This window comes from Panthera uncia, chromosome E1, assembly GCF_023721935.1.
Source record: "Panthera uncia isolate 11264 chromosome E1, Puncia_PCG_1.0, whole genome shotgun sequence".
NCBI classification, from domain to species: Eukaryota; Metazoa; Chordata; class Mammalia; order Carnivora; family Felidae; genus Panthera; species Panthera uncia.
The window spans coordinates 9741928-9756730 of record NC_064814.1 but is presented as its reverse complement, the minus strand read 5'-3'; the positions used below and the strand labels follow the sequence as shown (position 1 = coordinate 9756730).

At 40.7% G+C, this 14803-nt stretch overlaps 1 protein-coding gene across 5 annotated transcripts in view; it reads left to right on the top strand.

Annotated features, from left to right (window-relative positions):
• MED1 (mediator complex subunit 1) overlaps window positions 1-14803 on the top strand; it is a 27828-nt gene extending 13025 nt beyond the window's left edge. For 3 of the 5 annotated variants that reach the window (XM_049635915.1, XM_049635916.1, XM_049635917.1), the window contains 10 exons: window positions 87-161; window positions 608-681; window positions 1041-1130; window positions 2505-2616; window positions 3491-3615; window positions 3877-3995; window positions 4984-5185; window positions 6728-6823; window positions 6942-7047; window positions 8379-13976. In XM_049635915.1, the coding sequence (XP_049491872.1) occupies window positions 87-161; window positions 608-681; window positions 1041-1130; window positions 2505-2616; window positions 3491-3615; window positions 3877-3995; window positions 4984-5185; window positions 6728-6823; window positions 6942-7047; window positions 8379-11628 (4249 nt within the window). In that variant the 3' untranslated portion in view covers window positions 11629-13976. Of the gene's footprint in view, window positions 1-86; window positions 162-607; window positions 682-1040; window positions 1131-2504; window positions 2617-3490; window positions 3616-3876; window positions 3996-4983; window positions 5186-6727; window positions 6824-6941; window positions 7048-8378 lie in introns of all 5 variants that reach the window. The other 2 variants (XM_049635918.1, XM_049635919.1) reach the window with 2 other exon arrangements.

The window sequence follows — 14803 nt, the reverse complement described above, 5'->3', positions numbered from 1 at the left end:
GTGTGTGTGTGTGTGTGTGTGTGTGTGTGTGTGTGTGTGTGTGTGTTTCAACTCTTTAACTCTTGTTCTCTTCATCTACTTTCTAGCAAACTGAAGACTAAAATGTACTTGGCTCTCCAATCCTTAGAACAGGATCTATCTAAAATGGCAGTTATGTATTGGTAAGACTGGCTAAGGTGTCAATTCTGTTGAATTGTACCTTCTGGGTACTTTGTTCTTAATGCTTTTCATCTAGGGTGTTACTAGGGTCCTCTATCATATATCTTGTCCATCTCATTTTACTTCCCAAATGATCACATTCCATTTTCTGAGTATTGGTATGTCCAAGTTGTTCGTTGGTATTCCATCAGTTTTATTTGAAGACTTGTCAAACCTGGCCTCTGGTCTTATAAATAATAGTCTACTTATAATTTTTGTTCACTGTATTACATACTGGTTTATACTTGTAAGTGATCTCTTCGAAAGTGAAATACAATTGCTATATGCCCAGTTACAAGAGTCATTAAATTAGTATTGTAAGACTTTTAACAGCTGAACTCATTAATACATTGTGCACTAATACCTTCAGGGCTAAAATACAAGCAAACATAGATCATTTTTCTCACAGGAAAGCAACCAATGCTGGTCCCCTGGATAAGATTCTTCATGGAAGTGTTGGCTATCTTACTCCAAGAAGTGGGGGTATGTGATCCTACGTTGCTTACTTAGAAAATTGTTTAGTTTTAGTTAAGGGGTCATTACTTAAATTTCACTTTGGGATTATAAGCACAGGGAGAAAACTAGCAGTCACTTGTGTATTATTAGATGGTTTCCAAGGTGTCAATGCTTGCCCTCCCCCATTTACATTTTTAAATTGTGAAGTAAATTGTTGGCACTAGAATTAATACTTCTGCTTCCATTATATTTGATAAGTTGCTTTGGAGCATGAATCCTCTTATTTATGAAACTATTTTCTCATGTAGTTTTGTAGAAATGGGAATGTTTTTCTGTATTTCTAATTTACCTGATAAATATATAGTGATAAGTGTTATTTTTCATAGGTCATTTAATGAACTTGAAGTACTATGCCTCTCCTTCTGATCTGCTGGATGATAAGACTACATCTCCCATCATTTTGCATGAGAATAATGGTAAGGCTTTAACTGTAAAGCAACTGAAGGTTTTGTTCAGTGTTTAAAAAATATTTAAAATAATTGAACGCCCAAGCCTGTGTGTATTTCCTGGTTTGCCATCCCTACCAAAGTTTGCTGTTTCTCTCAGTTTGCATCTGTAACACACACACGCTCATAAGTATATACATATGTACATACATACATACATACATACATACATAATAGTACAAACTTAATAGGTGCTTATGAACAAGTAGGTGAATGAATGAAAGGATATAAACCATTTGTCTTGAAATAATCCCCTTTAAACATTAAAGGTGAAAAAATTAGCCAACTTACTAAAGAATTACAATAATGGATGGTTTTTTTTGTTTTTTGTTAAGTTTATTCATGTTTTTTGAGAGAGAGTGAAAGAGAGAGCATGTGCCTGCGGGGAGAGAATCCTAAGCAGGCTCTGCACCGACAGTGCAGACCTCCCAACTCACAAACATGTGAGATCATGACCTGAGCCAAAACCAAGAGTCAGACACTTAACTGACTGAGCCACCCAGGTGCCCCTCTATTTGCTTTTTAATATACTAAAACAAAATGAGAAATGGCCTAATCCCTCATTTGGTTCCCTTATAACTTTAGTCATTGATTATCCTATAATCATAATTCTATTTAAAAGCATTCTGGAGTTGGAGAAAATAAGTAAATGTCGGTAATGTGCCTTTAAGGGGCTCCTGGGTGGCTTAGTCGGTTGAGCATCCAACTCTTGATTTCAGCTTAGGTCCTGGTCCCAGGGTGGTGGGATTGAGCCCCATGTCGGGCTCTGCACTGAGCGTGAGAACCTGCTTAAAATTTTCTCTCTCTCTCTCCTCTCCTCCCTCTGTCCCACTCCTCTCCCCCACTTGCACTCTCTCAAATAAAAAAAAAATAAAATAAAAAATTGGGACACCTAGGTGGCTCAGTCCATTAAGCATCTGACTTCAGCTCAGATCATGATCTCTCTGTAAATGAATTTGAGCCCTGCATTGGGCTCTGTGCTGACCACTCAGAACCTGGAGCCTGCTTCAAATTCTGTGTCTCCCTCTCTCTCTGCCCCTCCCCCGTCCTTGCGTGCGCACTCATGCTCTCTCTCTCTCTCGGAAATAAACATTAAAAAAATTTTTTTTTTAATTTTTTTTCTTTGGAGTATATGGTTTCCTGTATTTTGTTTTATTTACTGACAGAAATACTGGTTGTTAGAAGGCAGCTTCTCAAACTTCTAAGTCATACAGGTATTATGTTATCTGACAAATTAGGTTTGACAAATTATGCAGAAGGTAGTCTGTTTTTTTGTTTTTAAATGTTAAGATCCTTGTAATTTGTGTTACTTTGGAGAATACCCCTTTTCTTTCCTATTCTCAGTTCCTCGATCATTGGGCATGAACGCATCAGTGACAATAGAAGGAACATCTGCTATGTATAAACTTCCAATTGCACCATTAATTATGGGGTCACATCCAGTTGACAACAAATGGTAAGTTAAATATACTTCCAGGGTAGCAAAGTTTATTTTTTCCAACTTCAAGCCCGGTATGAAATAAGTAATACTTTCACTTGGCTCTTCTCTCACTTAACTTTCTAGAGATTGGCTTTTTATTTTCTCTTTTTAATTTCTCTTTTCAATATCTATTTGAATGTTCCTGTCTGAAGTCTGCTTATAGAACACATTGTCTATCCTGACAGAGAAGGAGGAGAACTGTACTAATTCCCTTGGTTTAATGATTGTTTCAGTTTTTTAGGTTATCATGGGATTTATATTGTTTTGGAGTCATATTGGAGTAATAACTAGAGAGCCTGTCTCAGGATAGATGTTTGATTAAGTACGTAAGGGTTAATGAATAGGATGTTTTGGAACTGGGGAAAGAAAGTTGAAAGAGTGAACTATTATTTTTTTTAACATCTTATTTATTTTTTAATTTTAACTAATCTCTACACCCAATGTGGGGCTCAAACTCACGACCCCAAGATCAAGAGTCGCATGCTCTTCTGAGGCAGGTGTCCCCAAAAGAGTAAAATTAAAAAAATATATATTTGTTTATTTTTGAGAGAGAGAGAGAATAGCAGGGGAAGGACAGAGAAAGAGAGGAGAGAGAGAGAGTCCCAAGCTGGCCCCGCACTGTCAGCAGAGAGCCTGATGCAAGGCTCAAAGTCATGAACCGTGAGATCATGACCTGAGCCAAAGTCTGACGGTTACCTGACTGATCCACCCAGGCATCCCCTGAAAGAGTGAACTTTTTTGATAGGCTTTTGTTAAATGATACGGACATGTCTAAGAACAAATGTTTAGATTTTTTATTTTTGTATCAAGTCAAAATCCAACCATCCCCCTTCTTTTTTTTTTTTTGAAGGACTCCCTCCTTCTCCTTAATCACCAGTGCCAACAGTGTTGATCTTCCTGCCTGTTTCTTCTTGAAATTTCCCCAGCCAATCCCAGTATCTAGAGCATTTGTTCAGAAACTTCAGAACTGCACAGGTGAGTTTTAAGCATCAGGAGGTAATACTTGTTAAAAGTGTAAAAAACAAACTTCAAATTCAGATTATTTTAGACCTCTTTCAGTCTTGCAGGTCTCAAAAAAGTACTGATGGGTATAAATGGCATGGTGCTGTGTATTAGTAAATGCTTATTAGTAAGTGCTTTTTCAATAAATGGATGAATGAAATAGAAGTCACAAAGGGAAAACAGAGCTGTCACCATTTTGATGTTATTGTGATCATTATATTCTTGTTTTTCCAGGAATTCCATTGTTTGAAACTCAGCCAACTTATGTACCCCTCTATGAATTAATCACTCAATTTGAGCTGTCAAAGGACCCTGACCCCATACCTTTGAATCACAACATGCGATTTTATGCTGTAAGTAAGGCTTATAGATTGTTGTAGGTTATATTTGAACCCAGGATCAGAATCTTCCTTTATAGGAATACTGAGGTCAGAAACATATCTTTTGGACTACTGGGCCATTTCCTAGTTCCTCATTCAGGCAGGAAATCACAGAAATTTCTGAAACATACTGAAGAAAGAGAGCATGAGCTTCCAAGTCAGGATATAACAGTGTACATTTCATGGCCAAAATTTCAGATGAAAGTCTCATAATGGTATCCTGAACTTTTACAAGCTTTTAAGTAGATGTTAAGAATTTTTTTTCTTTTTAATTTATTTAGAGAGACAGTGAGTATGTGTAAGTGGGGGAGGGGCAGAGAGGGAGAGAGAATCCCAAGCAGGCTCTGCGCTTGTCAGCACAGAGCCCAATATGGGGCTCCAAACCCGTGAACCGTGAGATCATGACCTAGACTGAAGTCAGTCACTTAACCAACTGAGCCACCCAGGCACCCCAGATGTTAACAATTCTTAATGTTTAATTCTTTCAAGTGTCATGACCTGAAAAGATCCTTCAAGTACATGCAAAGAAAGTCCTGGTATGAATACATTAAGGAAGGTTCCAAAACCTCATCTGGACTTGAATTTATTTGAATGTTTGATGATAGTCTAGACTAAAGTAGTAGTTCCCAAATTCTGACTGCATTAAATTATATAAGGTGTTTTATTTAAAATACAGATTTTATTTTAGAATTCAGGAACCTTTCTTAAACAGATTTCTGAGGTAATTTTTTTTAGCTAGGTTAGGAAACCACTAGCAGAACATTTACAAAAAAGAGGTCTTTTCAGCCAAGTAATTGATAACATCAGTTGACCAAATAATTCACTGTGGAGTTTTATTATTCACTAAGGAATTGCAGCTGATTTTTGAGAAGTGGGTTGCCCCCCCCCCCCCCCAAGCTTCTGTGATTGAAGCATGATGGGTGAGTAAATAGCATTCATTTCTTTTGTTCTTTTTGCCCAGGCTCTTCCAGGTCAGCAGCACTGCTATTTCCTCAACAAGGATGCTCCTCTTCCAGATGGCAGAAGTCTACAGGGAACCTTAGTTAGCAAAATCACTTTTCAGCACCCTGGCCGAGTCCCTCTGATCCTAAATCTGATCAGACATCAAGTGGCCTATAACACCCTAATAGGAAGTTGTGTCAAAAGAACTATTCTGAAAGAAGGTACTACTTTTCCTTTTGATACAGTTACTGGCAAATGGAAACTTGATTACTCTTGTGGTTCTCTAAATTGGTGGCCTATTATATTCCCTGTAGAACTTCTAAAACTGGTTTCCGTTCCCAAGTAAATTGATATAGAACCTCAGTGGTAGGAGTTGGGAATCTAGTTTAAGCTCCACAAATAGTTATGATAGAACTCATCAATAAATTGGCATTTGGAAACCACTAGTTGTTTGTAATGAATTTATTCTTTCTCTGCATACAGTGATATAATTGGGTACCTACGAGCCTGAATCTTATAGCAGATATGTAAGGTAGAACTTGGGACACTGTAGGAAGAGATGACTTCTTCCTCCCCACCCCTTTTTTTAAAGTAATCTCTACACTCCATATGGGGCTTTAATTCACAACCCTGAAATCAAGAGTCGCATGTGCTGCCAGGCATCCCAGAGACGATTTCTTGATATCTAAATCAAGGTTGTTTAGGACAATGCTTCCCAGCTTTTAGTCCTGCCTGAGTATATTTCATCTCCCCATTCTTTGGGGGAACTTAAGCTTAAAAGGGGGTAAGACCTGTGCCCTTTGCTTTTTCTCCCAGGATTCTGAATGCTGATATTTTTCAAATGCAGTTTGCTATTAGAAAACTGCATCCTGCTATCCCTGAAAAGAATCTTGGCTGCTCTAGTTAACCACAGTTAATTTTTTACCTTAGTTGTAAAGCACTTCACAAATAGAAATGTATCAGTACAAGTGGTAGGCAAAAAGAAACAGGGAAGTTAAATCAGGAGATAGCATTTTTGAGAATAAGAACTGGTTTAAAATGAGAAATTTTAGAGTAATGGCACTGACCACATGCAAGTGTGCTTATGACCCTTCTATGTCATGTATTTGAATCCTGGGAGAATTCTCCAGATGGTTTCAGGACATCTGGATATTAGTTTTCGTAAGATAGTTACAAAGTTAGTCCTGCAGAGATGCATATGCTTTTTTCCAAGAAAGTACATGATCCTTATCTCTGGGCTTCCAGCATGTTTGGCTTAAGAACCTATGATGATAGTTACATACGTGTATTCGGCATAACTGTATCATTTTACATGATAGCCCCTAGATCCCTGCTTACCAAACTATGGGTTGCATAGCTAACATCTGCAAACACTGATAAGCAGGGTTTATTATAGTGGTTCTGGATATCTGCTTATCACAAAGAATGAAAAACTCTTCTTGGCCAGTTTCTTTTCAGAATTCACTTTCAAGGCAAGGTGTTTATATCTGTCAAGGTCTCCAGTAATTTAGGGATCAAATGGCTTTCATTTTAGAAAATGGAAGTTTAGTTGCTTGTTTTGGAGTATTTATAACATAAGCTGGCATAGTCCTTGGAATCTGATTCCTTCTATCACCTCTGAATGATGTAGTAAGTTTTGTGTGTTAAAAAATGTGTGGGATTTAGTTTCTAAGGAGACAGAATTTCTGTATACTTAGGGATTAGTGTTTACTTGTATCTAATATTTGGTTGATTATTTTATGATCCTTTTCTTTGCTTTTTAGATTCTCCTGGGCTCCTCCAATTTGAAGTGTGTCCCCTCTCAGAGTCCCGTTTCAGCGTATCTTTTCAGCACCCTGTGAATGACTCCCTGGTGTGTGGTGAGTTGTGAGGGGGCTAGCACTTTTCTTAGGGCAGTGGTTTGGTCCCTTTATCTTCTTTTTGAAAAATCAGAAGCTGAGTCTCTCTCAAATACCTCCTATGTATTTTGTCTTTCAGTGGTTATGGATGTACAGGACTCAACACATGTGAGCTGTAAACTGTACAAGGGGCTGTCAGATGCACTCATCTGCACAGATGACTTCATTGCCAAAGTTGTTCAAAGGTAGCACTGGCCCTTTTCCTTCAGAGTCCCATTAAGAGGAGTATAAGGAGTGCTGTTTTCAGTATTAGATTGAACTGGACATTTAGGAGGAGAGCATATAGTCACTGCTTTGAATTCACCTTCCTCTGCTTTAGGATTCAAAAGCAGTGTGAGCTTTGGTGTTTTAAATATTATGAGAGTAATAGGAAGTACGGTAGGTAACTTTAGGCCCAGTGTTAGGGTTCTTTTAGGAGGGGGAGAGCTGAAATAAGATGTAGATTTTTTTTTCACTTATCTTTTGTTTCACTTTTTAACATATGTAATATGTTAAATGGTGGCATGTGGGAAGATACTTAAGGCAGTCAGCTTCCCAGAAACATTAGTATGTAATTTTGAGATTTTTCTGGAGTAGGTACTTGTGGCCTATTTTGTAAGTAAATCTTATTGGAACGCAGCCATGTCTGTTCATTTACGTATTGTCTGTGGTGCCTTTTAAGTTCAGATGGCAGAACAGCTGGACAGAAACCATATGATCTTCAAAAGCCTAAAATATTACTATCTGGTCTTTTAAGAAAGGTTGTTACAATGTTCTAGAGCAAAGTGTTTTCAAAAATATGTTTATAAATTTATCTGTAAGATAAAAACTACTTTAAAATAAACAACATTTTATACCAATAATAGCATTTTTCACAGTATAGTGTTGGGATGATCTAAGCCATTAAAGCTTAGAACTTGATGGGTCAAGAAATTTTTCTAGTGGTTCATTAAGATAAATAGCAATCTCATTAGTCACATGTGAAACCCCAAAAGGAGGGCATTTTCTTACCAAGTTCATTATCAGTTTTAGTTTAGTATGATATCTAATTTGGACTCTGTTTATGGTTGGTTGGTTTTTGTTAGTGCTTCAGAAGAGGTTGAGATTGCTTACTAATACAGGTTCTTATTTTATCAAGTTTAGTTTTTTGAGAAAGGGTGTGCGTGCGAGCGGGGGAGGGGCAGAGAGAGAAAATCTTAAGCAGGCTATGTGCAGTCAGTGCAGAGCCCATTGTGGGGCTCAGTCTCATGAACTGTGAGGTCATGACCTGAGCCGAAATCAAGAGTTGGATGCCTCACCGACTGAGCCACCCAGGCGCCCCCAGATTCTTTTTAGAATGAATTTGCTCAAAGCTCTGGCATTTTATAGAACTACTCCTGCCTTTTGGGTTACTTGCCTTACCTGAAAATTGCTTAATGCAAACTTTTGATGGCATGTCTGAAACTCAGGCAGAATTAAAGCCTGTTCTCCCAAATAAAAATTGTTTTCATTCAGCAGTTAGTACATTGGTAACTGTTTTTTCCATCTTTTCTTACAGATGTATGTCCATCCCTGTGACGATGAGGGCTATTCGGAGGAAAGCTGAAACCATTCAGGCCGACACCCCAGCACTGTCCCTCATTGCAGAGACAGTTGAAGACATGGTGAAAAAGAACCTGCCCCCGGCTAGCAGCCCAGGGTATGGCATGACCACAGGCAACAACCCAATGAGTGGTACCACTACACCAACCAACACCTTTCCGGGGGGTCCCATTACCACCTTGTTTAATATGAGCATGAGCATCAAAGATCGGCATGAGTCGGTGGGCCATGGGGAGGACTTCAGCAAGGTGTCTCAGAACCCAATTCTTACCAGTTTGTTGCAAATCACAGGGAACGGGGGGTCTACCATTGGCTCGAGTCCGACCCCTCCTCATCACACGCCGCCACCTGTCTCTTCGATGGCCGGCAACACCAAGAACCACCCGATGCTCATGAACCTTCTTAAAGATAATCCTGCCCAGGATTTCTCAACCCTTTATGGAAGCAGCCCTTTAGAAAGGCAGAACTCTTCTTCCGGCTCACCCCGGATGGAAATATGCCCGGGAAGCAACAAGACAAAGAAGAAGAAGTCATCAAGATTACCACCTGACAAACCCAAGCACCAGACTGAAGATGACTTTCAGAGGGAGCTATTTTCAATGGATGTTGACTCACAGAACCCTATCTTTGATGTCAACATGACAGCAGACACGCTGGATACACCACACATCACTCCAGCTCCAAGCCAGTGCAGTACTCCCCCAACAACTTACCCACAACCAGTACCTCACCCCCAGCCCAGTATTCAAAGGATGGTCCGGCTATCCAGTTCAGACAGCATTGGCCCAGATGTAACTGATATCCTTTCAGACATTGCGGAAGAAGCCTCTAAGCTTCCCAGCACTAGTGACGATTGCCCACCCATTGGCACCCCTGTTCGAGATTCTTCGAGCTCTGGGCATTCTCAGAGTGCCCTCTTTGACCCTGATGTCTTTCAAACCAATAATAATGAAAATCCATACACAGATCCAGCTGACCTAATTGCAGATGCTGCTGGAAGCCCCAGTAGTGACTCTCCTACCAATCATTTTTTTCCTGATGGAGTAGATTTTAATCCTGATTTGTTGAACAGCCAGAGCCAAAGTGGTTTTGGAGAAGAATATTTTGACGAAAGTAGCCAAAGCGGAGATAATGATGACTTCAAAGGATTTGCATCTCAGGCACTAAATACTTTGGGGGTGCCAATGCTTGGAGGTGATAATGGGGAGACTAAGTTTAAAGGCAATAGCCAAGCTGACACAGTTGATTTCAGTATTATAGCAGTGGCTGGTAAGGCTTTGGGTCCTACAGATCTCATGGAGCATCACAGTGGTAGCCAGAGTCCTTTATTGACTACTGGGGACTTAGGGAAAGAAAAGACTCAAAAGCGAGTAAAGGAAGGCAATGGCAGCAGTAATAGTAGTCTGTCAGGGCCAGGATTAGATAGCAAACCAGGGAAGCGCAGCCGGACCCCTTCTAACGATGGTAAAAGCAAAGATAAGCCTCCAAAGCGAAAGAAGGCAGACACTGAGGGAAAGTCTCCATCTCACAGTTCTTCTAATCGACCTTTCACCCCACCTACCAGTACAGGTGGATCCAAATCTCCAGGCAGTTCAGGAAGATCGCAGACTCCCCCAGGTGTTGCCACACCACCTATTCCCAAGATCACTATTCAGATTCCTAAAGGCACCGTGATGGTGGGCAAGCCCTCCTCCCATAGTCAGTATACCAGCAGTGGCTCTGTGTCTTCCTCAGGCAGTAAAAGCCACCATAGCCATTCTTCCTCCTCTTCTTCCTCATCTTCTGCTTCCAACTCAGGCAAGATGAAAAGCAGTAAATCAGAAGGTTCTTCAAGTTCCAAGTTAAGTAGCAGTGTATATTCTAGCCAAGGGTCTACTGGATCTAGCCAGTCTAAAAATTCATCCCAGTCTGGGGGGAAGCCAGGCTCCTCTCCCATTACCAAGCATGGACTGAGCAGTGGCTCCAGCAGCACTAAAATGAAACCTCAAGGGAAGCCATCTTCACTTATGAATCCCTCTTTAAGTAAACCAAATATATCCCCTTCTCATTCAAGGCCACCTGGAGGCTCTGATAAGCTTGCCTCTCCAATGAAGCCTGTCCCTGGGACTCCCCCATCTTCTAAAGCCAAGTCCCCCATCAGTTCAGGTTCTGGTGGTTCTCATTTGTCTGGAACTAGTTCAGGCACTGGCATGAAGTCTTCAGGGTTAGGATCCTCAGGCTCATTGTCTCAGAAAACTCCCCCATCATCTAATTCTTGTACAGCATCTTCCTCTTCCTTTTCTTCAAGTGGCTCTTCCATGTCCTCCTCTCAGAACCAGCATGGGAGTTCCAAAGGGAAATCCCCCAGCAGAAATAAGAAGCCGTCCTTAACAGCTGTCATAGATAAACTGAAGCATGGGGTTGTCACCAGTGGCCCTGGAGGTGAAGACCCAATGGATGGCCAGATGGGGGTGAGCACAAATTCTTCTAGCCATCCTATGTCCTCCAAACATAACATGTCAGGAGGAGAGTTCCAGGGTAAGCGTGAGAAAAGTGATAAAGAAAAATCCAAGGTTTCCACCTCGGGGGGCTCAGTGGATTCGTCTAAGAAGACCTCAGAGTCAAAAAATGTGGGGAGCACAGGTGTGGCAAAAATTATCATCAGCAAGCATGATGGGGGTTCCCCCAGCATTAAAGCCAAAGTGACTTTGCAGAAACCTGGGGAAAGTAGTGGAGAAGGGCTCAGGCCTCAGATGGCCTCTTCCAAAAACTATGGCTCTCCACTCATCAGTGGTTCCACTCCAAAGCATGAGCGTGGCTCTCCTAGCCATAGTAAGTCACCAGCATATACTCCCCAGAATCTGGACAGTGAAAGTGAGTCAGGCTCCTCCATAGCGGAGAAATCTTATCAGAACAGTCCCAGCTCAGATGATGGTATCCGACCACTTCCAGAATACAGCACAGAAAAGCATAAGAAGCACAAAAAAGAAAAGAAGAAAGTAAAAGACAAAGATCGAGACCGGGACCGGGACAAAGACCGAGACAAGAAAAAATCTCATAGTCTCAAGCCAGAGAGTTGGTCTAAATCACCCATCTCTTCAGACCAGTCCTTGTCTATGACAAGTAACACAATTTTATCTACAGACAGGCCCTCAAGGCTCAGCCCTGACTTTATGATTGGGGAGGAAGATGACGATCTTATGGATGTGGCCCTGATTGGCAATTAGGAACCTTTTTAAGACAAAAGTGGCCAGAGAATAACTAAGTTTATAGGCAAACCACCATAAGGGGTGAGTTAGGCAGGTCTGATTTTGTGTTTAAGAATCTTAAATGGCATGGTTTTGACACCGAGCTGGGTGAATTTAGAAAGGCATAGCCAGACCCAACTAAAGAGACCATAGGGTTTGATTCTGGTTACCAAGAGTCACTTTTTCTTTTGCCAGATAAGAGGAAAAAAAAAGTTAAAATACTTGCTTATGAAAGGGAGGGGGTGGGTGGGGCATAAGGAGAGGGAAGGGTGGGAAACAGTTTTGTGGGAAATATTCATATATATTTTTTTTCCCCTTTTTCCATTTTTAGGCCATGTTTTAACTCATTTTAGTGCATGTATTTGAAGGGCTGGGCAGCAAATGAAAAAGCAATACATTCCTTGATGCATTTGCATGAAGGTTGTTCACTTTGTTTGGGTAGTTGTCCATTTGAGGCATGGGCAAATGAAGGACTTTGGTCATTTTGGACACTTAAGTAATGTTTGGTGTCTGTTTCTTAGGAGTGATTGGGGGAGGGAAGATAATTTTAGCTATTTATTCATAATATTTTAATCCTTTATCTGTTTGTCTTTATACAGTGTTTCTAATTCTATAAGGTTCAGGGTTCAAAGTGAGGGGAGGTGGAAAAGAAAGGCTTATTTGGTGGTAGGGAGCCTGTAGCTTGTGCTGGTACTGTACCATCAAGCCCATGCAGATTAGAGCCCACCTTTGGAGTTAAGTAGAAAAACCAAAATGGTATTTTTGTTTTAGGAGATTTATCATAGGGTTCAGACATCATAGGAATATTAGGAATTACCTCCCTGTGGAGGTATTGATTTATAGTCTTGTTTTTCTTTAAAAAAGGCTGGGCTGGTTTTTGGGGATATAAACATGTTTTCAGATGTAGTAAGGTTTAATGTGGTACAGCCTCCCTGACCCAGTGGCATGAAAACCATTACAGAATTAATAGTTCTCCTATTTCCACAATGTGCCAAAAGTCCACGTCCCAGCATTTTGTTTGTTGGAGAACTGATGCCATTCCTGAGAGCTGGGCTCCTTGTTTCTCTTTATCGTAAGGAGAAGGAGTCCAGACTTTAATCACTCCACTGTATGCTCCCTTAGATAAAACAGAAAAAATTTGCAGCCATAGTTCACTTAAAACAATTTCAAGCTCACTTGAAAGTAATGGGGGCCTGGAATGCTAGGTGGGCATGAAGATAAACCCTTGCTACTATGTAGCAACAAAATTGGACCTTTTTGGAGGAATAGGTCTGAGTCTGGATTCTGGGGGACATCAATAAGAAGCCCTTCTCATAAATATAGAAATCCAGGAGACCACATGAAGTGCAACACAAGTTCTCAGTATTTGGAGGGTCCTCTCAAAATTCTGCGGCCTTACTTTGATTTTGACACCTGCACTGTGCCATTCCTGATGATTCCATTCAGGATCTGTATCAGCAGGACGGGGCACGGTCCCCAGCACAACTCTTCTGGATTAAAAAAGAAAAAAAAAAAAAAAGCCAGGTGATTCATTTGTGTGTGTGTGTGTGATAAACGGAGTGACTTCATCAGATAATGAAGAAGATTTCTATATTCAGCTCTTTCTGCAGGTTGGAGTTAGCATAGAGTTGGAAAATCAGCTTTGGCGTTCTTTCCTGACTGTCTCTGATTTCCTCTAGTGTTCTCCCTTTTCTGGTCATCAGCTCTCAACAACTCTGCCACTTTTGTGTCCCAAGGTAATAAGAAGTAGGAAACGAAACATTGCAAAGTGGAGCAAGAAAAGTTATCGGTTACCGTATCAGAGTCAAATGTCTTGGGTGACACTAAGGAGGACATGGGCAAGGTGATACCAGAGTGCTTTATCTTGTGATGCTGATACAGTAGCAGCCTCTCAGACATATAACCAGGTTGGATTTCTCACAAGTTTCTCACCTAGTTTTGAATCCTATCCCATTGGTTTCTGCAGAGAGAAAAAAAAAAAAAAAAGTTACACGGTTTTAAGTTTGTTCTGGGTGGGGAAAATCTTATGGGGAATGTACTACATATCAGGGGCTCAGCTTCCCCAAGCAGAGCCAACAGATACCAAAATGAGTAAACTGGGAAGCTTTTTCTCTCTTTCTGTCTTCATCCCAGATCAAAGAATCCCGAGTTAGGATCTGGATGAAGGATAAGCCCCTGAATTGTCGATGGGCACACCCCACACACTGACCCAGCATCTGAACTTGCTTAACAGGGAGCCGGGGCTAACCTGCTTCACCCTGCCTGAGAACCAGGGAGCACTGCATTTCTTCACAGGGTGGAGGAGAAGAGGCAGAATAAACCAAGCCTGGGACACCTCCCTCCTGTCTAGGTGTATTCACTCTCCTGTTTCAAAGGACTGCAAGGACATGAAGTCAACTTCCACCTATCTTCTGCTGCTGGTGTCTTGTGTATTCTTAGTTTGACCTGATTCCTCTTCTGTCTTTTGGCTCCATGTTAGGGGTTCTTGGTCAAAACCTGCTCTGATGTACATGAAGATTTCAGGTTCAAAATCTATGTTTTAAAACCGGTATTTTAAAGAAGGGAGGAGGGAGAAACGAAGCAGGATATAATTGCCAAAACTGGCCTTGAGGTTGGTGACTCTCGGGAAGAATTTCCTTAAGGCTTAGGTCTGAAAACTTAGTGCAGCAATACCATGAATTCTCAGAAGCAACCCTTTCAAGGGAGCCAGTGAGTCATACAGTATCCAGTCAAGTCACTTGAAGCAGATGCCAGTATAGAGTTTGAAACTCATTCACAATCCCTGGGCAATTCATTTTCCCTTTTTTTTTTTTTTTTCTTTCTCTTTTCAATCTCCCTGCCCCCTTATTTCTACCCTGGAGTTAGTTTTTTGAGGGGTAGGAAGTACTTAACATCTCAGAAGCTAGGTTGGGAAACATGCTCAGCTGTAAAAGCTGGGCTTTATAAATTTTGTGTTTTAGAAATGTACATCAGGAGCAGCTGGGGAGGGTCTTTTCTAAAAAAAAATCTTTCAAATTTGATTTTCTGTGTGTATGGCCGTTCTGTAAATACTTTGGGGTTTTTCATTTTTTTGAAAGTAGACAAAATCTGTGGGATTTTTTTCCCCAAAACATTAAAAAAAAAACCTGTTTATTTACATTAAAATAAATTTCTT